Here is a 24,408-nt window from a genome sequence, read left to right on the forward strand (position 1 = left end):
CTGACTAACACAGCGGCCTTGTCTAAGGAGGTGTGTCACTATGGGTCAGGGAGACTTTGAGGTTTCAAAAGCCCAGGCCATTCCCAGTCAGCTCTCTCTGCCTCATGCTTGTGGGTGAGACGTGAGCTCACAGCCGCTGCTTCAGCACCATGCCTGCCTGCCTGCTGCCATGATAGTCAGATTCACATCAATGTCGAGGCCTGCTTGTTGGAGAATGGTCTGCCTGATGTATTTTGATGCTAATTACTGCTTGCTATCTCTGTGGCCCACCTTTTGACTACCTAAAAGGCCATCACCTGGGCAGGGCTGGCTAAGGTTCCGGGCCTTAGAGAGACAGACAGAATCTTGGGAAGAGGAAGAGGAAAGACCTGAGGAGAGAGAGGAGAAGAAGGCCACCATGGGTTAGGTGGGAGAAAAGCACATGGCTACCGTGGATGGAGGATTTGGCCCAGACAAAGAACATTAGCAAGTATTTGGGATTATGGATGGGAGGCAGCTTGATAGAAAGTATTAGAAGCAGATGGCATGGGATTGAGGCAGGGATCCCATACCTGTCCCACTATGGGAAGTAGTTTAGGGAGTTAATGTCTGCCCTGCCCCAGGTTAACTGAGGCTATTTTAAAATATAACAGGTGTCTGTGGCCTGATTGATTGCTAGCGGGTTTTACTGAAGTAATAATAATAATTAGAGGCCTTATAATAAACCTTATTAGGCCCTATTGATAATTAAAAACACGTGGTGCCCAACATGGTAGGCATCATAATAATAATGGTAATTTAACTACAACACTTGCTCTTTGGCAAAGCTGCAGCCATTTCTGTATTCAGCTTCCATTTTGTTGAGAAGGTAAAAATTAAGTTCAATTTTTTTTTTAACTTTTCAATTCTGCTTCCTAGAAGCAGTTGTTCATGGCTCACACTTACGTTCCCTGCCAGAGTCTGTTTGCGCGCTTGTTATCCATGATTCAACGGAGCCATAACTCACACTGTTTACCCTTTGGGTGTCCCCTAGGCACTGCCTCACTTAGCTCACTTAGGACCAATCAAACTAAAGGTCAATTCCAAGTGCTTGTTAGTAAGATGACCTGACCACCCTCTTCCACCACCTGCCGCTCTGTACGAGATGATTGAGGGTTTTGCCTTTATAAACTGACTCTGGGAAACAGGTCGATGTCACAGTTAGGCTCCTGAGTCCTTTCTGTGGCCCTGAGTGCAATCAGCCTTGTCTGGTGGGGTGTTCACTCAATAAACCATCCACATCTGGCTGAGACTGGACTCTGAGCAGCTCATGCATCTCTTCTCGGACTTTAACAATAAACTGTTTCTTCTATAGTGTAGTATGGAATGTGTAGAACTATACATTGTCTTGGTATGCTATCTCTTCACAGCAGTAAAGAGGCTTCTCACTTCAAGGCCACAGCTCAACACGGTAGGAGTGGGAGGGTGAGGCAGCTGGCCACATGGCAACCACCATCAAGAAGCAGAGATGAACGCCGATGCTAAGCCCCCTTTCTCCTTTTTGTTTGTTTAGGATTTATTTTATTTCAAGTGTATGGGTGTTTTGCCTACACTATATGCATGCCTGGTGCCTGCGGAAGTCAGAAAAGGAGTGGAGTTACAGGCATTTGTGAGCTGCCACGTGGGTGCTGGGAGCCAGTCGGTGCTCTTAACCTCTGAGCCACCTCAGATGCCTCACTTTTTCCATTTTATTCAGCCCAGAACCCAAACCCAGCAATGGCGCCATTGACATTTAGGGTTTGTTTGTTTGTTTTGTTTTTCGAGACAGGGTTCCTCTGTAGCCTTAGCTGTCCTGGACTCGAATTGTAGAGCAGGCTGGCCTCGAACTCACAGGGATCCAGCTGCCTCTATCTCCCAAGTGCTGGTATTAAAGGCCTGCGGCCACCGACATTTAGAACGGATCTTTCCACCCTAGTTGACTTATCCACATAAATCCCTCACAGGTGTGCCCAGAACTTTGCCTCCTGCGTGACAATATTAATCCCCATGTCCCTTAAATCCCTCTGCTGCTCAAACCCCTTCCACAGTTCCCTATGGCTCACAGTGGGGCGCAACCTGGATCCCCAGCGGCTCCCTGCTGATGTTTGATGAGGCTCAAAGATTTTTATTCTTGGGAATGCGCAGGTGGGTGGGTGGGTGGGTGGGTGAGTAGCTGGGGCGGACCCTGGCCAGATGTGGGGTCACTGCACGCCTCTGCTCAGCGGCTCCATCCGCAGCCATAGTCCGCCCTCGGCGCGCAGGATTAGCTCCGGCTGCCTGCGAGGCTCCTTGTGGTCAGGCAGGACGCGGAAGCGCAGCAGCGTCAGTGCCAGCGCCACCTTCATCTCGCTCATGGCGAACGTCTGTCCTATGCAGTTCCTGCGGGAGGGTGGCGTGGGAAGTCTGACTGTGTTCTTGACCCTAACCCAGACCAACACACAGCACTAGAACCTGGCCCGGCAGCCGTTAGGTATCTGGGACCAGGCATGGGCGTGGCCCAGACCAACAACAGAACAGGCTAGGGAGGGACTTTGAGCACACAGAGAGGCTCTGCACCTTCTTCTCTCTCCTTTCCCAAACCTTTACACAATTCCTGTGCAGAGTAGCAGGAAGGAGATGCTAATCCCCACCCACCCCAGCTGCCCCGCCCTCACTGTCACTCCTGGATCTCTTCCCGTTCCCCCGCCCCCCCGGCCGCCCCACCCCACCCCCACCCCTGCCTCCGCGCCCCATCACTCCTGGCCTCACCTGGGCCCAGCCGAGAAGGGAATAAAAGCCAGGGGTGACCTGCCCTTGGCCTTATCTGCGTCAAAACGGAAGGGGTCATAGACCTGCAAGAGACAAAGCGCCATGGCGAGTGAGGGCCACCTGCCAGCGCAGCCAACTGCTCTGTGTGCCGTGGAAGGGAAGAGTCGGTTTCTCTGCCTGCTGGGATACAGCTAGAAGCACCAGCATAAAACCGATGGCCGCACACGTGTCAGCCCAGCAGCCCGGAGATGGAGGCAGGTTATCCTTGGCTACATAGGAGATCGAAGCTACATGAGACCTTATGCAACACAAAAAACAAGCAAGCAAAAAGTCCCTCCCCTCGAGAAGCCCAGCCCATAAGCGTAGGCTAATTAAGAAGAACAGCACCTCCGGGTCTGGCCACACAGCTGGATTGTGATGTGTCCCGAAAATACTTATTCGGCAGATAACACCTGTGGAAGGAGTGAAGCCATCAAGACAAACTGCTGCACGCTGGACCTCCTGTCTGCCCAGGACCCTCCTCCCTGATGCTGTGGGCACCTTTAGGGATGACCCGGCCATCTGGGAGCACAATGTCCTGAGTGCAGCAGCGGGAGACGGCAGTGACCGGAGGGTGCAGCCGCAGGCTCTCCTTGATGCACATGGTCAGGAAGGGCAGCTGGGCCAGGTCGTCCCTGAGGAACGCAACCCAACCAATAGTTAACCAGATCCGCTCCTCTTCCTGAGATGGGTGAAATACTTGGGAATTGGAAAAACACAAACTGACTAGACAGCTCAGCGACTAAAAGCCCCTGCCAGGAAGTCTGGAGACCAATCTCCAAGAGATTAATGATTGATTAATGATTAATCCAAGAGATTAATTAATGTAATTTTAAAAAAGAAAACAAAAACAAAATTCTAACAATGGAAAGTCTAAGACAGGAGGATTAAGAGTTCCAGGACAGCTTATGGCACACGGTGACATTCTGTTTCAAAAGCTTTAGCAACTAATGAAGAGCCAATGATGTGACATAAATCTTTAATCTGTCTTCTTTTGGTGTGCTGTGGTTATTTAAACTTCTAGGGCCTGATGCAGCTCACGGGCTCAGAACCTGAAGTCTGTCATACAGCCCAACACCATGCACACTCCTCCTGCAGGCTGCTGGGGTGCTAGCTTTCTGTTTACTTGTTTATGTATCTCTCCAAGGATGCCTTTTTGTTTGTTTTATTTTTTTTAAGTATTTTAAAGTGTGTTTGTACAGTTAGGTCGATCTGAAAATGAAAGATTAAGAAGAGAGAGCCTTGGAAGAATCCAGCAGGGACCTTATGATACACAGAGCTGACCTGACTCTCTCTGCGCGAATCCTTCCCCCGGCTCCCTGGTACCCTTGGGTTAAGATGAAAGTCACTAACCCTGTTCTCCTAGCCTTACGCTACTGGCCTCAGTTTCTGCCATCTTGGTTCACCTCAGCCACACACACCAACACCTTCTTCCTGTCTCCCACCCCCTCACTTCCTCTCCTCCCCCTTCACCTCCCAAAGCCTCTCTCCCCCATCTAAGCGCAGACCTCCTCTCCTTTCTTCTCCCATCTTCCTTTGCTGTAGAGGAAAGAGTCAAGGAAAGGGGCCAGCACCCGACTCACCACTCGATCTCCTCAGGCTCACGGTCCCGCAGGAGTTCCCGCACCTCCTGCCGGCAGCGCTCCTGGTATTCCGGGTGCCTCGCCAGGTTGTACAGGGTCCAGCAGAGCCCACTGGCTGTGGTATCATGGCCTGAGGGGCAGACAGGCAGCCCGGGTCTCTGGGCTGCTTCAGCACCACCAAGTGGACAGCACGAAGGTAGCTCGCCGACCCCCACCCCACCAGGAAGAAGGAAGGGGGAGAAACGCAAGGATCCAGGGTCAGCCTACCATGAGGTCAGGATGCCCGGACCCCTGCCCTCTCTGTAACAGTTCACAGGAACACTTATTCACCTCCAAACATGAAGGTGTCAGCCTCCGCCCGGATGTCCTCATCAGACAGCGCCTTTCCATGTTCATCCTGGAGACAAGGCAAAACATCTAAGCCAGGAGAGTCTCTGAAGACCCCCTGGTCCATCTGGACACCTGTGCCCACTACACCCCTGCACCCGTGTTTATTACTATCACCAGAGTTCCCCACACCAGCGACATCATCCCTGGCTGCTGGCCTCTTATCCTGACCTTGGCTGGGGGAGCCAAGTCTTTATCCCTGGGCTGCCAAGTGTCTGGAGAAGTGAGCGGTAACTTGGGATGTACGATTTGAGTGGGGATTGACTCTGAAGTCAGAGCAGAGCGTTACTCCAAAGAGAAAGGCCCATGAGAGGGCTCTGTGGACAAAGGCTCTTGTCGCCAAGCCCAGTGGCTTGAGTTTAATCCTAGGATTCACACAGAAGGGGAAAATCTATTCCCTCAAGTTGTCCTCTAACCCCAATATGTGCACTATGGCACAGGCACTCAGAGACATAGACACACACAAAAGAAAGACAAAAAGAAAGAAAGAAAGAAAGAAAGAAAGAAAGAAAGAAAGATTTTAAAATGCTATTAAAATAGAGCCCTAAGAATCTTATCTCCCAGGAGGCATTGGGTTGCATGCCTGTAGATGTCATTAAAAAGAGCTGGTTCACCGTCCGTAGCACAGCCCCCCCTCTCCCTTCCTTCTTAACAGAGAGGAGGATACAGATGTGACACCCATCCTATATAAGCCCCAAGCCTCACAGCATCTGAGCCTTGCTGCCTGAAGATAAAAGCTGTTACCAGGGCAAGTGAGAAACGGCTCAATTGGTAACACACTTGCTAAATTGGTAACACACTTGCCACTCCAACAAGAGGAGATGAGTTCACATCCGCAGCGCCCATGTAAAAGCCAGGCATGGCGCCACCTGCCTGTGATCCCAGTGCTAAACAGGCGGAGATAAGTGTATCCCTGCAGCTCTTTAGCTAGCCAGTGCAGATGATCTGTGAGCCCCAGGTTCAGTGACAGCCTCTGCCTCAAAAAACTGGTGAGAGGGCTCAGCAGGTAAAAGCTGAAGCCAGAAGACCTGAGTTTGAGGCCATAGACGTACAAAGTGGAAGGAGAAAGCCAGATCCTACAAGCTGTTCTGTGACCTGTGAGCACACATAAGCACACATGAACACACTCCCCCAATCAACAATAAATAAAATGTAATCCAAGTCAATGTGTCGGATCTGGAGAGGTGGCTCAGTGGTTAAGAGCCCTTGCTGATCTTTCAGAAGACTGGCATTCAATTCCCAGCATCCACATGGTGCCTCGAAACCAGTAACTCTAGCTCCAGGGTACCTGAAGCCATCTTCAGGTTCTTGGGCACCAGGCACATTCATATATGTAAAAATAAAATAAATAATTCTAAAATAATATTTTTAAAAATCAAGGTGGAGAGCAATTGAGAGAAACATCCAGTGCCAACCTGTGTTCTCTGCATGAGCATGCACACAGGAGCATGTACCCTCCTACACATATGTGCAAACAGGTGCACAAAGTTTTTTAGAAGGCTACATATACAGATGAAAGCACTGCATTGCCCACTAAAGGGACCCTGGAAATGGGGGGCTTTGCCGTTTTCCTGGCTGCTGTCACTACAGAGAGAGCTGTTCTGCTCCTGAACACTGAGACCACTGTCTACATTGCCATAGGAAGATGTACATACTGCCCAATGACACTAACTTCTAACACTCAAAGATCTCCAGAGCTTTGGCTATGGAGGTCCCTGTGTCATCATCTCTGAAGCCACTGATGCATGCTGTGTCCCCTCTGTCCCCAAGTGCCTTCCCATGGCTGCCCACTGCCTTGGCATCAAGATCCATCCTTCTTTTCTTTCCCTCAACTCATGTTTAGACAGGGTCTCGTGTACCCCAGACTAATATCAGACTCATTCTGTAGCCGGGGACAGTCACGAGCTTCTGATCCTCACCGACCCACGAGTGCTGAGATGACAGGCAGGAGCCACCATGCCCTGTTGACAAAGCGCCTTGTGGGTGCTGGGCAAACCCTGTTCCAGCTGAGGCTAGCCCCAGCCCCACAGGAGGGAAGGATCAGCTCTCACTGTCCCTGGTATGTGAAAGACTCTGTCCCTGGCTGGGCTGGGAAATGTCACTCACCCACCATGGCTGGCTCTCTCCTCCAGGTCTTAGCAATCAAAGGCAGCCCATCCCATTGCCTTTATTCCCTTCTGAGGCAGGCCCAGGTGAGCCCAGGGGCCTGGGGTGGTTAGTGGCATCAGGGCCTGATGAGTGGGGATGGGTTGGTACGGTTGGTGACAGGTTTTGTGCAAAGGTTCAGACCTGTAGTTGGGAAGTCAAAAACATTCTCCCTGTGCTCAGAGCATCTCCCTGGTCTGAGCTAGCTCAAAGGATACAGAAACTAATTCAGGGTTTCAGACATCTCACTTTCCCTGGTGGTGAAGGACTCAGGGCCAGGTTCCAGCAAGTGGAGCCTGCATAGGGCCTAGGACACAGTGAGAGAGCGCATGCTTGGTTTTGTCACCCCAGCCCCAGGGTCCTCCTCTCTGCTCTCCTTAAGGAGCCACCTTGCTCAGCAGCAGCACATCAATGAAATCCAAAGTCTTGGCCTTGGCCTTGGCCTTGAGGACGTCATCACCACCCTCATCGGGCAGGGTGCGGCGGCGCTCCCGGATGACAGCATCGGTGAAGTCGTGCACTAGGCGGCAGGCCTTCCGGAAGCGCATCCCGTCGCAGGTGAGGTGATAGAACAAGTCGAAGTGCTGAAGCAGCTTCTGGTGCCTTCTGGCCACTAAGGCACTGAGTTCCAGGATGGCAGCGATGTATTCACTAGGCTTCCTGGAGGGTGTAGGCACAGAGGGGGGTGATACTTTACCATATGCGAACACCAAGAAGCGCCTCAGTAGCCAGGAGCAACTGCCCATGGGAAACGGAGCCTCCATCTTGGACTTTTCCCAGAGGCCATGGCAACTAGAGCAGAGCAACACAGTGGTCCCTAGGTCTATGGTGAGAGCAGTGCCCCTAGCAGATGCCACCCGAGAGCCATCTGCTGCAAGTGATCTCTCCAGACGCCGGAGTATCTAGACAGTGGGGCTCCACAGACATCGGCCAGACCGCCATCCACAGCAGGTGGGACTCAGTGATGGTGGAGCTGTTTTAGGGTTCCCTGTGCTCCTGTGAGTAACCACTCTCCTGTGCTTTGTAAGTAAGTCTAGTGGACCTGGGTGAAGGAAGTTCCTGGAAGAAATTGCAATTGGCCTTGAACATTCTAGAAGGCTAATTCAATGATGAGAATCTCAGTAACTGGGGAGAGTTGGGTTGTGTCAGAGTCTAAGTACGATGTGTCTCAGGCTGTCCTTAGGCCCCATAGTAGCCGTCATTCCTTGCCCATCTCTGTGTCTGGCGTAACATCCGGTGGCTAACAAGTAAAACCTTTTGCAATGTAGGTACTTAACAAAACCATAGGCCAGGCATGGTGGCACACACCTTGGGAGGCAGAGGTAGGTGGATCGCTGTGAGTTCGAGGCCATCCTGATCTACAAAGTGAGTCCAGGACAGCCAAGGCTGACACAGAGAAATCCTGTCTCGAAAAAACAAAAAACAAAAACATAGTTTCCAAAAACCAAAAAAGACTAAGTGTGTTATCAACTAAAACCTGAGCTCACAGCGAAGATCCCCTCACTACACAGCCACCTACCTACCCGGTGTCTCCATTGATATGGTTCTTAACTGCCTTGATTTATGACTCTTTTGCTTAATTTATTCAACATGTATGAGTGTTTGGCGTGCGTATATGCACGTCCATGCCTGAAGCCAGCAGAGGTCAGAAGAGAGCATTGGATCCTCTGGGCCTACAGCCACACATGGTTTTAATCTACCTTGGGGGTGCCGGGAACTGAACCCAGGTCCTGCACAAGTCCAGAAAGTTCTCTTAATCACTCAGCCATCTCTCCACCATCCCCAACTTATGACTTTATAAAAACTTCACCAAACTGTTTCTATGTCTGGCGTTCTGTTTCTGAGCCACGGTCATTCACATTGGGCGCCAGAATAAACAGTCTCTTCTCCCCTTTGGGGTGACAGCTGTTTGCCTCCTTGGTCTCACAGAGGTGGACTTTGCTGGGCTCAGACTTTGCTCTGTCCTGAGTGCCAGTCTTGGGGGAAGAGGTGTTTGGTTGAAACTCACAGGGGAAAAGTCCATTCATCAGCCAAAGGGAAGAGCCCTGAGACCCTCCACCTCCTGTCCTTAACTGCCTTCTGTGAGCTGCCTCCATGCCCCAGGGCACAGTGTGGACACCAGACTCCTCCCCTTCCTCCTCCACCCAGGATCCAGACTCCGTGCCCACAGTGGACAGTTCGCTTCCAAACTGTTCTGGGGCTAATCTCTCTCCTGGTGTTCCCACGTTCCATGGGGACCCAACAACACCTTTAGAGCAGTCAGTGTCTACAGAGCTCAGCTGCGCATCTCCCGCCCAGCTGCACCCAGAGCTCTATACATGGTGGTCAAGCTTGGGAGCCTGTGCAAGGAACTTAGGTCAGACGAGGGGATAGGGGGCCCTGCTGTTGCTAATCTCTCTTTTATAAATATTTTTCTTAGCATCTGTTGTACAGTGATGGGTTTCATCGTAACACTTTTCACTCATTCATGTTTATTATGTATTTTTACTATATTCGTCCCACTACACTATCTCGTCCCCTTCACACTCCTGCAAATCACCTTTTTCTCAACTTGTCTTCTTTCCGCTCCCATGTCGATAATTATTAACTGTTTTTACTGGTGACTGAATGAATTAAATTAGGGTTTATTTACAGGACTTTGGACATCTTACCATGTCTACACCACAGAAGATGTTTTTCTGTCTTAATGTACGGCAAATTCTTCTGAGTTGTAGCGTTCCATTCAGGAGCAAGATTCGTTAAAACTCAGGAAGTAGGGATGTAGTGATGGCTCGGTGGTTAAGGCACTGTCTGCTCTTTTAGAGGTCCTGAGTCCAATTCCCAGCAGCCACATGGTGGCTCACAGCCATCTAGCCTGGGATCTGATGGCGTGCAGGTGTACATGCAGATAGAGCACTCACACAAAAGACTCAGGAAGTAACAACTCTCAAGTCTCAGGAAGTCCCTGAAACTCACCAGGTTCACAAGGTCCCTCCTTCCCCAACGTTACATAAGCAATAAAGACTGCTGGGAAGAGGAGACACTCTGACCTATAGAGCTGCAGCTCTGGAGTTCCAGCTTTGTGAACTGTTGCCAGTGCTGGGGTGAGCTATGGTGATGCAGCTATCATCTCTGCCTCTGTAAATAATCTCAATAAAACTCATTGGTTCACCAAGTTCAGCTTTGGCGGGGTCCATACTTTGGTCTGTCACAGGTTCCCTACCTGAGGTGAGTATATGTTTGTTTACATCTCGCCAAGAATAGTGTCACACAACATGCCTGCAGATCCCTAGGGCTATAGTCCCTGATGGGGACTGATGACCACCATGCCCCTTTTGGTTTTTCAAGACAGGGTTTCTCTGTGTAGCCCTAGCTGTCCTGGAGTCGTTTTGTAGACCAGGTTGGCCTCGAACTCACAGAGATCTGCCTGCCTCTGCCTCCCAAGTGCTGGGATTACAGGTGTGCGCCACCTCACCCAGCTCCCCCATCTCTCTCTTTACATTCAAAAAGCCCCTCTTCTCCACACTCCAGTTTTCAGGTTCTGCCTCATCACAGGAGACAAATGATCACTGACTGAAGCCTCTGAACCCTAGGTTTAACCAAACCTTTCTTCTCTTGATGTTTTCTAAGATATTTTGTTACAGAAATCCGACTATTAGAAATCCAAACACCTTCAGTGGTTTCCCTGAAATCTCATAATGAAGTTCACATCCCTTGGTCTAGCTTTGCGGGGGTCCTTAGAATTGAGCCGCCATCTCTTCATACCTCATTGCCAAGGTACATCTTCAAACCAGAGGCGTCTTTATGCCACCATCTGAACGGTCGCACTGTAGGAACCATGCCCAACTGGGCTGCCTGCCTGTCTTGCTGTTTCATGTCCTGTTTCTAGCAGCTTCCATGTCTATGTTTATCTTGGTTAGCTAGCCATGTTTACTGCTCTGAGAATGTGCCCCTCCCTTCCTCAGAGACTTGTCCTCCTGTGTGCAATCACCTCTTGAGGGATTTCACCTGGGAGGAGGATTCCTGTTTTGCTGCCTATAAGAAGGCTCTTTGGAACTCTGGGAAAACGAGGAATAATAAACCGCTGCCTCGGCTGCTGCTGCAGCTGCTGCTCTCTTAGCACGAAGGATCTGCTGTGTTATTGTGTGTGTGTGTGTGTGTGTGTGTGAGTGTGTGTGTGCGCACGCATGAGTTAAATCCGAAGTCCCTCGCTCTCGACTTGGTACCGTGGTGGCATGGGCGCCACATCGCACCTCCTGGAAGGACACCTACTCTCTCCCTCCCAATGCCTTTAATGCCAGGTCTAAGCCACCTCCTCCAGGGACGCCCTTCTCCCCCCCCCCCCCATCCAGTCCTCCCTCCCTGTGTCTATGGCCAGGTGCCCAGGCCGGGACAGAGACTTACTCCTGGCAATGGCTATCGAAGCTGAAGACACACTTCTGCAGACTGTCCAGGGTCATGAGGCTGATGTGTTCAAACATGTCCAGACAGGAATTGCCCTTGGAGGCTAGGCGCTGCCACTTGGCCTGGTCAGAGAAGGGACAGGAATGAGGCTTGGCCTTGACACTTTGAGCCCCTTCCCAACCCCAAACACCAGAAAGGAGCTTCTGAAACAGCCTCTGATTTAATCTGATTTGCTATGTGCCAAACTAAAATGGAACCTGTACTCCTCTGTAAAGGTATTTTAATCCAGCAAGATGGCTTCTCTGACAATCCAGCATCACGTCCAAAGACCTTCTAGGTCTATACGATCCAGCCAGAATGCAGACACAGCCGGGATTACAATATGATCTGGGTAGAATACAGATACAGCCTTAGTACACACCTTTAATCCCAAACAATGAAGGTTAGGTTGGTTAGTTTATAGAAGGAAACATCCATGTTTGAAAGTGAAAGTGGGGGGACAAACAAAGTCATGAATCAGAGAAAGATTTGGCAGGACGAGTAAGAGATAGGACAGCACTCAACAGTCACAAGAACTGAACAGAAAAGAGAGTCTAATTAAAAGCAGCACAGGGAGAAAGAGTTTTTTTAGTGGGGCAGTTTTACAAGCAGGTTGCAGACAGAGCAAGCTAAACACAGGCGAAGACAGAAGGAGCCGGAGAATGAGGAGCCAGAAGACTAGATCAGAACGCCAATGTTAGGGTGAGGACATGCAGAGCAAATCAGTCCGAAGCTAAGAGAAGCCAGGTTGAATCAGTCAGCTTGGACAGGAATTTTTGAGCCAAAACAGCTGCATTGAACCAGCCAGCAAGAGTTCAGAAAGTGCTTAAAAGGGTGTGCTCAGCAGTAAGCCTCAGAGGCTGAAACATTCTAGGCCTAGGTTGGCAGAAGCTGAAGTCTTCGAGGTCTGGGTTTGCCAAACATTAGGTTGTACATGGACTAGAAGCTTCCAGGCCTAGGCCTAGTGATGGTTATAACAGAGGAAGGCACTGGGCTCCCCAAGCCATGTGTCTGTAGAGCTTGGTTATGCTTCTCATCTCATCCCTTCATCTGAGGCAATAAAAGCAACATTCACATCTGGTACCCAATGTAGTTGGAAAAGGAGACCCCCACACACACACACACACACAATGCTGCAGGAAGCAGAGGACATCTGACGCAAGTGCGCAGAGGAGTAATTGCCTGGGATCCTCTTCAGAAGAAGCATCAGCTCCGGTTTGACTGGACGCCCAGGGAAACTTGGGAGAGTCCAGAGCTGCAGGAGCCTCTGAGGCAATGAAACGCCCTGAAGACAAATTTAATTATTATATAGACTGGCTCTTCTCTTCGTGCATTTAAAAAGGTGAGAGGCTCCATTTCAGATCTCTTGAGGGCAAGGACAGGACTCAAGTGGATAGAAATGTTACTTGAAAAAGCCATCACAGCCCTTATTACAACTGTGCCCACCAGAGTAAACTCTTCTCTGCTTCCAATTTCAATCCTTAATTATTTCCTCTCAATAAAAAGTTAAAAAATAACTGTACAGTGAGAAAAATTAGCTATGATAGTACAAAGGCTGAGCTTTTATGCTCTACCGTCACTAGATGACTTTTTTACCTGGGTGAACTTACACAAGCTCCCTGATGCGTCAGATCCTCAGGTTCACCCTTACTGGGTAGAAACACCCTCCACTTGACAAGTTTGTGAAAGTTAAAGCAGACAGCAAACACTACAGAATCAGCGTGTGAGACCATGTTTGACACACAAGGTGTTCTGTCAATGTTAACTTTCTTGATCTTCTCTGTTATAAATTGATTTAAAAAAATATCCCTGGATGCTGGTGAGATGGCTCAGTCAGGAAAGTGCTGCAAGCCGACCACAAGGATCTGAATTCAATCCCCAGAAGCCATGGTTTTTTTTAAAGTGGTATGGTGGCATGCATTTGTAATCCTAGCTCCAGAGTCGGGAGACAGGAAGGTCCCTAGGGCCCAAAAGCCATCAAGTTTAGCCTAATTGGTGAGCTCCAGGCAATGAGAGACCCTGTGTTAAAAAGCAAGGTGGATGGCAGCTGAGGAAGGATATTCAAAGTTGTCCTCTGATCTCCACATGTATACACCCATGTGCACATGCACACGAACACACAACACACACGCACACGCACACACTGTGGTGTTTGAGAAGTTGCTGCCCTGATAACAAGAATCTTTTCGAGGAAGACCAATAATTCACTGTCCTATTATTCCTCACCTAGGCCATTCCTCAGATGTGTTTGCGGAGGACAACTCAGAGAGCAGCGGTGACTTCCTTGTGTTCTCATCACAGCCTGGCATGGCTACTCGTGCCTTTAATCCCAGCATGCAGGAAGAAAGGACAGAATGCCCAGTGCAAGGTGGCTAGGGGCACTAGCTGTATCAGTGAGCTCTGGGTTTGATTGAAAGACCCTGCCTCAATGAGTAAGGCTAGGGAAGATGACAGAAGATTCCTAACAGCAAGCTTGGGCTCCCACGTGCACACAGACATGAACATACACACACACACACACACACGTACATATATGTGAAGAGAAGAGGGAAAGTAATCCTCTAGTGACATCCATCTTCCCTCATTCCTGTGGAACCCTGTGCCACAAGAACACCCCCAAATGCCTTCTGGAGGGAAAGAGCCAAAGGGACAAAACTCCAAGTGTCCCTTCTGGAGCCATTCCAAAGAATTTTAAAGAATTTTGTTATTATGTGTGAACAAACATCTGTCTGTGAATATGCACATAGGTGCAGTGCTTTTGGAAGCCAGAAGAGGGTGTCAGATCCCTTAGAGCCGAAGTTACAGGCAGTGATAGGAGCCCTAGTTGGGTCCTCGACATGAAATATCTGAGCCAGAATCAGGTGAGCAACCTGAGCAACCCTCAACCCACCCACATCCTTCTGAGCAGCAGCAGCCCTTCTTGCCTCCAACCAGGGGGTTTAGAATGATTAGCGAGCTGCTCATCAGTATTTTCTATGAAGTCTTCACTATGACTGTTCAGTTTTCAAGGTGACCTTGTGGAAAACAAGCTAACTCCTTCTGAATGTCCGGGGCCCTGACTCCATGGTGTCATCACAAGCACAGACGAGAGATTTTTAACCCCATTTTGCAGTTGTGGAAACTGGGGGTCAGAGATAATTAGCAATGACCCACACAAACTTTCTGCAGTGGTTAATGTTGATTGCCAACCTCACAGAGTCTGAAATTGCCTAGGAGACAAGCTTTCCGGCATGCTTGTGAGGGCCTGTCTGTATTGGGACACCCTCTGGGCATGCCTGGGAGTGGTTATGACAACATGCTGCCTAGTTTTAACTGTCAACTTGACACAAGTTAGAATCACCTAGAAAGAGACTCTCTCTCCATGAGGAGTTTTCTGTATCAGGTTGGCCTGTGGGCATATGTTAGGGGAATTGTCTTAACTATTTATTGATGCAAGAGAAGACGCAGCACATCCCACTGTGAGCGGCACTATTCCCTAGGCAGGGGTTCCTCGACTTCCAGAGAGGAGAAAGCTGACAGTGAGTATGCAAGGGGATCCAAGCACTTAGTCTTTCTGCCCTTGACCATGGCTGCGACACTTTCGGTTCCAACTTTGACTTCCTTGCAATGATGAACTTAAGCCAAAACAAACCCTTTCTCCCCTAAGTCGCTTTTGTCTGGGAATTTTATCACAGCAAGAGAAATAAAACCAGGACCCTTAGTTGGGTTAACTGAAGTGCAACAATCCATCTTAAAGTGGGTAGCTCTGTCCCTGGGCTGGGACCCTGGGTCATACAAATGGAAGAGCATGAGCCAAGTGCCAGCACTCACCCGTCTCTGCTTCCTCACTATGGATGCAACAGGACCAGCCGTCTCACACTCCTGCCACTGTGGCGCCCCAAAACAACAGATTGCAACCTTGAACTGTTGCTTCTGTCAGGGTAATTTATCACAGCCTCCATCTGACCGAGGCCTAGAGACCAGACATGTCTACAGCCCTTTCCTCACCCTGGCTCCAGCGAGGGACTCACATGCATGATGTTGGCGCTTTCATTAAAAATTTTCACATAGGGCTTCAGGGTGTTGAAGTGGAAAGCGGGTGTCAGCATGCGACGGTGGCGGCTCCACTTCTCACCAGCACTCAGCAAGAGGCCATCCCCTGATGGAGCAGCTTGGCAGTGGGCATGGACAATGTCTCCCCACGCGCCCCAAGGGTGCTTCCAGGTCCTCACAGCAGGTACTCACCTAGCCACGGCTTCAGGAAACTGTAGAAGAGCGTGTCCTTGGGAGCAACTGAAGCTGATGCGAAAGAGGACCATCAGGAGTCGTGGTGGGAGGGAGGGCATGAGAGAGATAGGCCCTACTACATGGTCTGACACGTTTACGCTGCTGAGCACAGCATCACACCCTGCAGCATGCCCACCCCTGCATGTGCTGACAAAGTCATGTGACATGGACACACATAGGCAAACACGACTGAAACACACAGGACATGCCCCAACTGTGACACAGATGGTTAAACACACCTCATCACACCCCACCAACAGTCCCCAAATATGACTTAAAAGTCTACTTTTGGGCCAGGCATGGAATACGACTTTAATCCCAGCATTCTGGAGAGAGAGAAGTGGGCAGATCTCTGTGAGTCTTAGGCCAGCCTGTCTGCATAGTAAGTTCCAGGCCAGCCAGAGCTAAATAGTGAAAAAAAAATACAGTGTTTAGGAAAATATAGTTTTAGAGGGGGAAAACTTCATTTGGGGTCAGCAAAATGGCTCAGTAGGTAAAGGTGCTTGCAACCAAGGCTGGTAACGTGGGTTTGCGTCCTGGGACCCACATAGTGGGAAAAGAGAACTAACTCCTGCACATTGTCCTTTGACTTCCACCCTTGCTTTACAGTATACATGCATATGCATGCAAAATAAATGTAAAAAAAATAATAAAAATATTAAAAATAACTTCTCTGATGTGACCTAAACAGGTTTCAACATTACTCCTATTTTTCACAAATAAGGCCTCTCAAGCTCCAGACACTCCAGTCAGGGATTAGAAACAGCCAGGAGAAGACAACCATTTCTAAGGACACCCCAGACAAGAGCCTAGTCAGAACCCAACATGCCCCAATTGTTTGTGGCCCCAGAGAGAACCACTGTCAAATGAGCCCAGGTGGGAACCGGTCCCAGCCAGACAATAACACACACCAGGAAGGCGGAGGCCACCCAGAAGACATCACATGAAATGCTCCAGACAGGGTCCACATGGCCACAGGTAAGCCAGATAGGTATACACGAGGCAACAACAGCAGGGACATTTCTACCACAGCCCTTCCTGGCTGCGCTGAGGTCACCTGAGGCCTCAGGTGTGCAAGCTGGGACCAGCATGGTGTCTACCTGGAGCCAAGAGCACAGGCTTGATGAAGGCAGGGTGGAATATGCGGATGACAGGATGCCAAGGCCCCGCCCACCAGCAGCACACATCCCTGAAAGTGCGAACCAGGTTCTGGATGTACAGGAGCCCTTCCTCCGAGCTCTGGATCTACAGAAGAAGAAGAGAACTGGTGTAGAATGGAAAGCCACAGGGAGCACAGCACGGAGCCCAGCCTGCCTGCACCCCCACCTCCACATCCCACGCCTGCACACACACGTGCTCAGGACTGGGATGGAAGACACATCCTCACGTCAGCCCCTAAACACTATATTTCATTTTGTCTTATTTTATTTTGTTGAGTGTGAATGTTTGTATGTGAACATGTGCACACGATCATGTGTGTGTGAGTGCTGAGGCCATAGTTGAACCTCAGGTATCCTCAGATGCCATCCAATTTGATTTTCAAAAATATTTTTACTACATTTTATTTATTTTGTGGGCCAGTCACGTTCTATAGTGAACACTGTGGAGGTCATAGGACAATTGGCAGCGCTGGGTTCTCTCTTCCACTATGTGAGTCCCAGAGATTGAACCCAGATCTCCAGGCTTGGTTGAAAGCACTGTTAGCTGATGAGCCATCTCACCAGCCCCAATTTTGTTTCTTTGTAGAGTCTCACTGCCTAGGGCTTGCTGATTAAGGTAGGCAGGTGAGCTCCAGGGACCCAGCTAGTCTGCACCTCCCTAGTGCTGGGATCACTCTTGTGCACCGAGCACGTCACTGACTGAGCCGTCTCCCCAGCGCCTGCTGTCCTCCAATCCATTTTCCATGTGGAAACAGCTGCCCTGAAATAACTTACCCATGTTTCCCACACAACAGACAGCATGTCTGTATCTTCAGAGTCTCATGAAGAGACTTCATGAAGACCCTGCCTGGTGAACGCCACATACAGGAACTCCAGGGGGCAGTGACCTCTCTCGTGGAACTGAATCTCTAAGACCAATTGTGGTGGGCGTGCCTGAGGGGGACTGTCTTGCTTAGTAACTGATGTAGAAAGACTCAGATTTCTTGGAGCAGTGCCATTTCAGGACCTGATCCCTTGCTCAGGTCTTATTGTTACTGTGATTAAAACCACAACAACAAGCCTGACCAAAGGCAACTTTGGGAGGAAAGGGTTTGCTTGCCTTATAGCTTCAGATCACAGACCATCACTGAGGAAAAAGTCAGGGCCTGAGCTCAAACAGAAGCCTAGAGATAGGAACTGTGAAGGAAAGCTGACTGACTCACTCTGGCTTGTTCACTGGCTTGTGTTTATCTATCTTATGCTGCTCAGGCCCACATGACTAGGATGACACTGCCCACAGTGGCCTGGAATCTCCTCCATCAATTAGCAATCAAGAAAATGCCCCCACAGACACCAGACATGGCCATAGGCCAGTTAGATAGAGACAGCAAGATTCCCTCCTTATGGAGTGCCTCATGGAAACAGTCACTGCCTCATATGCACAGTCATTACCTCCTGGGAACAGTCACTGCCTCATGAGCATAGTCATAATGTCATGGGCACAGTCATTGTCTCAGGGGCACAGTCACTGCCTTGTGGACACAGCCATTACCTCGTGGGCACAGAAATTACCTCAAAGGCACAGTCATTCCCTCATGGGCACAGTTACTACTTCCTAGGCACAATCACTGCCTCGTGGACACAGTCACTGCCTTATGGGAACAGTTATTGCCTCACTAGTACAGTCACTACCTCTGAGCATAGTCATTGCCTCATGGGCACAGTTACTATCTCATAGGCACAATCACTGCCTCATGGGCACAGTCACTGCCTTATGGGAACAGTTATTGCCTCACTAGTACAGTCACTACCTCTGAGCACAGTCATTGCCTCATGGTCACAGTCACTACCTCATAGGCACAATCACTGCCTTGTGGACACAGTCACTGCCTCATAGGCACAGTCACTGCCTTATGGGCATAGTCATTGACACATGGGCACAGTCACTACTTCATGGGCACAATCACTGCCTCATGGGCACAGTCACTGCCTTATGGGAACAGTTATTGCCTCACTAGTACAGTCACTACCTCTGAGCACAGTCATTGCCTCATGGGCACAGTTACTACCTCATAGGCACAATCACTGCCTCGTGGGCACAGTCACTGCCTCATGGGCACAGTACTTACCTCATGGGCACAGTCACTGCCTTATGGGCATAGTCATTGACACATGGGCACAATCACTACTTCATGGGCACAGTCACTGCCTTATGGGCATAGTCATTGACACATGGGCACAGTCATTACCTCATGAGCACAGTCACTGCCTCATGGGCATAGTCATTACCTCATGGGCATAGTCACTGCCTCAGGGGCACAGTCACTACCTCATGGGTACAGTTATTGCCTCATTGGGACAGTCATTGCCTTATGGGCACAGTTACTACCTCATGGACACAGTCACTGCCTCATATGCATAATCACTGCCTCACAGGCACAATAATCACCTCATGGTCACAGTCACTGCCTTATGGGCACAGTCATTACCTCATGGCCATAGTCATTGCCGCATGGGCATAGTCATTACCTCATGGGCACCGTCATTGCCTCATGGGCACAGTCATTGTCTCATGGGCATGGTCATTACCTCATGAGCACAGTCATTACCTCACTAGTACAGTCATTACCTCACTAGTACAGTCATTACCTCATGAGTGCAGTCATTGCCTCATGGGAACAGTCATTGCCTCTATGCACAGTCATTACCTCATGGGCACAGTCATTACCTCACTAATACAGTTATTGCTTCATGGGCACAGTTACTACCTAATGGGCATAGTCATTGCCTCATGGGCACAGTCATTGCCTCATGAGAACAGTCATTACCTCATTAGTACAGTCATTACCTCATGAGCACAGTTATTGCCTCATGGGCACAGTCATTGCCTCAAACACACAGGTATTACCTCATGGGCACAGTCATTGCCTCATGGGCACAACCACTGCCTCAGGGGCACAGTCATTGCCTCATGGGCACAATCATTACCTCATTGGCATAGTCACTACTTCATGGGCACAGTCACTGCTTTATGGGCACAGTCATTGCCTCATGGGCATAGTGACTACCTCATGGGCATAGTTATTGCCTCATGGGTACAATCATTGCCTCATGGGCACAGTCAGAGTGTAAGGGCACAGTCATTACCTCATGGGCACAGTCACTGCTTCATGGGCACAATCGTTAACCTCATGGGCACAGTCAATACTTCATGGGCACAGTCACTGCTTTATGGGCACAGTCATTGCCTCATGGGCACAGTGACTACCTCATGGCCATAATTATTGCCTCATGGGTACAATTATTGCCTCATGGGCACAGTCAGTGTCTAAGGGCACAGTCATTATCTCATGGCTACAGTCATTACCCCACTAGTACAGTCATTACCTCTGAGCACAGTCATTGCCTCATGGACACAGTCACTGCCTCATGGGCACAGTCATTACCTCATGGGCACAGTCATTGCCTCATGGTCACTGTCATTAACTCATGAGCACAGTTATTGCCTCACGGGCACAGTCATTCCCTCAGGGGCACAGTTACTACCTCATGGGCACAGTCGTTACCTCATGGCACAGTCATTGCCTCACGGGCACAGTCATTGCCTCAGGGGCACAGTTACTGCCTCATGGGCATAGTCGTTACCTCATGGCACAGTTCTCGCCTCACGGGTACAGTCATTGTCTCATGGGCACAGTCATTGACTCATGGGCACAGTTGTTGCCTCACGGCACAGTCATTGACTCATGGGCATTGTCACTGCCTCATGGGCACAGTCACTATCTCATGGGCACAGTCACTATCTCATGGGCACAGTCAATACCTCACTAGTGCAGTCATTACTGTCTGAATTCGCATTTGATTCTGGACTTTTGAGTCCTTCTAGAATTTCCCATTGAGTTCTGTGTTAGTTATTTTTATGAAACTGAGAGCTGAGTACCCAAGAGAGCAACTGAAGGGAATAAAGACTTACTTTGCTCACAGTTTCAGAACCTAAAGACAGAATCTAAGACGGCTTGGCCCTATCCACCTGATGTTTTCCATCATAGTGACCGGAGCCTGTGGTGGGGGGTTTCTCTACATCACACGAGCAGAAGTAAAAAGAGATAGGACAGACTGAGGCCAGTGTGCCCCCATGGAGCTGTCACTAATGGTCTATGTCTTCCAACTACACCCCACCTCCTGCAGTTCCAGAACACAGGGCACTGGGCATCCTGCACAGGCAGGTTCAGTATGTATTATATGATTGTAAGACAATCATTTTCTCTAAATTGAAACATTCCCTCTGGGGAGTTGGGGAAGAAAGCTCATGAGATTCCAAGGTATAAATGCACATTAGGAGTCTGAGAAGGTGGAAATGCACAGGATTGCCAAAGTCCTCTCCAAGTTTCAGAAGTAGGAAACAACTGCCGTGGGTAGACACCGAGCAGCCTGCACGTGGAGAAGATTCTCCAACCTTCTCATAAGTCATCAGTGAGCTGCTGAGTCACCACCCGGCTTTGGGGCTTCCCTGTCCCACAGTTCTCATCCACATCCCTAAAAGTGACTCCAGTTAACTCACCGGCTCCCTCATAGGACTTTGGTAAAAAAACAAACAAACAAAGAAACAAAACAAAAACAAACAAAAAAACCGGTTACTAGCTTCCTCATCTGGCCTTAGTAGACCTGTGTGGTGTCTCCCCAGGAAGAGGCTCCCACAATGGTATCCAGAGCATATGCTGCACACTTGTCTCCCTCTCGCAGAAGGGAGAGTCACAAGACTCACTAGGCTGCCGAGCTGAGAACCCAGGAAGCATACAAAATGAATGGGGCTCACCAGAGCAGCCCCTGACAGGGATAGTTAGTAAACAGTTGCAGAGGCGGGAGAGACCCACTCTTTGATGGAGCTGCCCTCATGCTAAAGTTAGTGTTTCAGTGATGCAGCTGCCCGCGTCCCCCACGCGCCTGTGTGTAACTGCAATATGCTCTGTAGCTCGCCCAGAAAGATTTGAGGGGAGTTGCTTCGTTACCCTGACCTGGGTGCCTTATCCTGGATAAAGAGAAGGTAGCTGATGTCTCCCCAAGAAAGGTCGCTGAGTGCCATGGTGTCCACCTTGGCTTTGGAACCTGGATTTTCTCTTCATAAGAGCAGTCCCAGCATCGGGGGCCACTGCAGGAGGAAACTCACTTTGGAGAGCAAGTGGGTAGTCATGTGGCTGTAGGACTTGTGTCCAAGGCATCTTACAGGCCTGGCCCGTTCTTACATGACACTTGTCTCTCTAAACCTAACAGGATGCCGGTTTCAACTTCTCCTGGTAGTCATGGCAACTACAGGGGCCCACTAGAGCAGTAACCAGGTCAGCGGCGATGAAGCTGTCAGAACGCTGGAGGGAAGGTCAGGAGACCCACTTCCGGGACTCCATCTAGGCCTCTCTCCCCCAGCAGCAAGAGAACCTGGGATATGCTAGCATGTACAAGAAAAGGAGGGTGTTTACGTCAAGACTTGATGGTGGAACCTCCATGAACTTATCACCCATGGTGGGTGGGACCTTACAATGATACATCTGTTTTGAGGTCACCCATAAGGTAACCCCCAGCCTGTTTTCTGTGAAAAAAAAAAACAAACAAACAAAACTCCCAAGAAGCCCGTTGTCCTCAGCAAGCTGCCCACCTGGAGTGAATACACACTTGTTCACACCTCCTAGCAAAGCTGTGTCCCCTGGTGACTCTTGTGTGGAAGATTCACAGCTGGGCATTTTGTAGCCTTGGTGGGCCCCCGGGGAGCAGAGGTGACCTCTAAGTTTCCACCAGGGTGGCCACGCTCACCCGTCACTTGCTGACATAGGCTGTGGCAGAGCAGCCTGTGTGTGGCCCGGCTGAGCCTCTGTGCACACGGCACCGCTCACTTACAAGGAAAGCAAATCACACAGGGAAAAGTGGGGTTAAACCATCATTCGAGGCGTGCAGAGCTGCATGGGTTCTCCTACAAGGGGAAGTGGGTGGCCAGCTCTTATCTAGATTGAGCAAGAGGACTCATTGGTACATCTCAGTGGAGAAGCCAGACGTAAGAGGAAGATGCTGATGCATGGGGGCTGATGCATGGGGGTGTAGGAAATCAGCCCCTAGAACTCTCCTGGACCAGCTATGTCCTGGGTGTGCCCAGGTGGGGATTGCAGTTCATTTCTGTGTCCAGTGGGATGCCAGACATGGGCAGGCCATGGTCTCCCCTCAGGAGACCTCAAGTCCAGCATAGAGAGCTTGGGAGCACCAGGGTCTTCCCTCTGCGAAGCCCATGTGGGGAGCCCTGCTGCACACCCATCCACAGAGAAGACAGGTGGGGATGGACCCAGAGAAGACTTGGGGTAGGAAAGGCTCAGGACAGGCTTCTGTGGGATGATGTCATCCTGCCATCCTAGGCCCCAGCACAGCCCTGTCCCCAATTCCCTGAGCCCTGTTCCAGGTACCTCACAATTCCTTCCACCCTCTCACCCCAGGCCCACCTCACTGCCACACTCACCAGGCCCAGGTGGCCAAGGAGCCAGTTTCGTCTGCGGGGCTGAGGGAAACAGCGGAGGAGATGAACATTTTCATAAACAGCATAAATTTTGGTCAGGACATAAGCCAGGAGCCAGGATGCCCCAACCATCATCAGGAACAGCAACAGAGAGACCATTGCAGGCCCTAGGTCCAGCCAGGACAGGCTCGGCTGTGGCATCCTGCAGGCAAATGCACACAGGATGAGATCTTGGGGCACGGAAGAGAGGGGTGGGGTTCAGGGGCAGTGGCAGGAGCAGAGAATTATAGAGTTGGGGATAAGACCTGAGAAGGTAGAGAGACCCAGGGCAATGCAGGGAGGGACAGGGAGGAGGAGGGAGAGAAGACAGTGAAGGTGAAGATGGAAGAGAAGAGGGTGGAAGAGGAAGAGGAAAAAGATTGTTTAGAGTCTGAGTCCTATAACGGTGGCCAGGGACTATTAGCCAGAAACCAGCATCTGCTGCTGACTTCCTGTCCTGCCCCAGCCTACGATGGCACCCTTCCCATCTCAGGCTAGGACTCCTCAGCCCCACAGCCTGTAACCTGGTACCTTCTCTCAGGAAGTTCTCACAGGAGCCCTGTGTTCCCCAGATCCTTGTCTCCCCTTCTGTGGCTCCTGACCAGGAGCTGCTAGAGGAGTCTGGGCTGGGCCGGCCAATCTCTTACAGGCCCAGCTGCCTCCCCTTCCTGGGTAGGTGGCCAACGTATTGGGGGGGGGGGGGCGGGGCCAGCCTAGAACAGAGGGGAACTAATTCAGGGCCATACAACATGAGTCCCGGGTCCTCGTGGCTTCACCCCTCTTGTGTAAGAGCTATAGAAGAAGCAGTGCACGCTTCCATGGACATAGAGCCCCCAAAAGAAGGTGGGAGGAAACAAGCTGATGACCACAGCTGGACTTGTGAGCTAGGACTCTAGTCCTGGTAAGAGTGTGAAGAAAGCCTTCCCACCATGCCTTGAGTCCTCTCCCTGAACCTTGCCTCCTGTGCCCTGGCTAGTCCACCTCAGCTGTCTGCTTTCTTCACGTGCCCAGCATCCTCACAAGGCCTGATGTTTCCCTCCACACTCTAAGAAGTCTGGACCAGAATCCTGAGTGTCAACAGAAAAGCAACTGAAGCTCAGAAAGGGGAAGCGTCTAAGCCAAGTTGCACAGTTCGAAGCAATCTGAGGCT

At 50.2% G+C, this 24,408-nt stretch overlaps 1 protein-coding gene across 1 annotated transcript; it reads right to left on the reverse strand.

The window, feature by feature from the left end:
- Window positions 1–1,692: 1,692 nt before the first annotated feature.
- LOC311585510 (cytochrome P450 4F3-like) lies at window positions 1,693–23,911 on the reverse strand. The gene is made up of 13 exons (XM_084760746.1): window positions 23,790–23,911; window positions 23,223–23,421; window positions 16,688–16,832; window positions 15,546–15,599; window positions 15,332–15,459; window positions 11,283–11,404; window positions 7,289–7,559; window positions 4,698–4,764; window positions 4,368–4,497; window positions 3,286–3,419; window positions 3,133–3,197; window positions 2,746–2,828; window positions 1,693–2,376 (listed from the first exon to the last, which is right to left on the reverse strand). Exons 2-13 carry the CDS (start codon window positions 23,418–23,420, stop codon window positions 2,199–2,201), a joined length of 1,575 nt encoding a protein of 524 aa, XP_084616872.1. The 5' UTR covers window position 23,421; window positions 23,790–23,911; the 3' UTR covers window positions 1,693–2,198.
- Between the last annotated feature and the right edge of the window lie 497 nt (window positions 23,912–24,408).

The sequence above is a fragment of the Acomys minous genome (assembly GCF_964271855.1).
Source record: "Acomys minous genome assembly, chromosome: 15".
NCBI classification, from domain to species: domain Eukaryota; kingdom Metazoa; phylum Chordata; class Mammalia; order Rodentia; family Muridae; genus Acomys; species Acomys minous.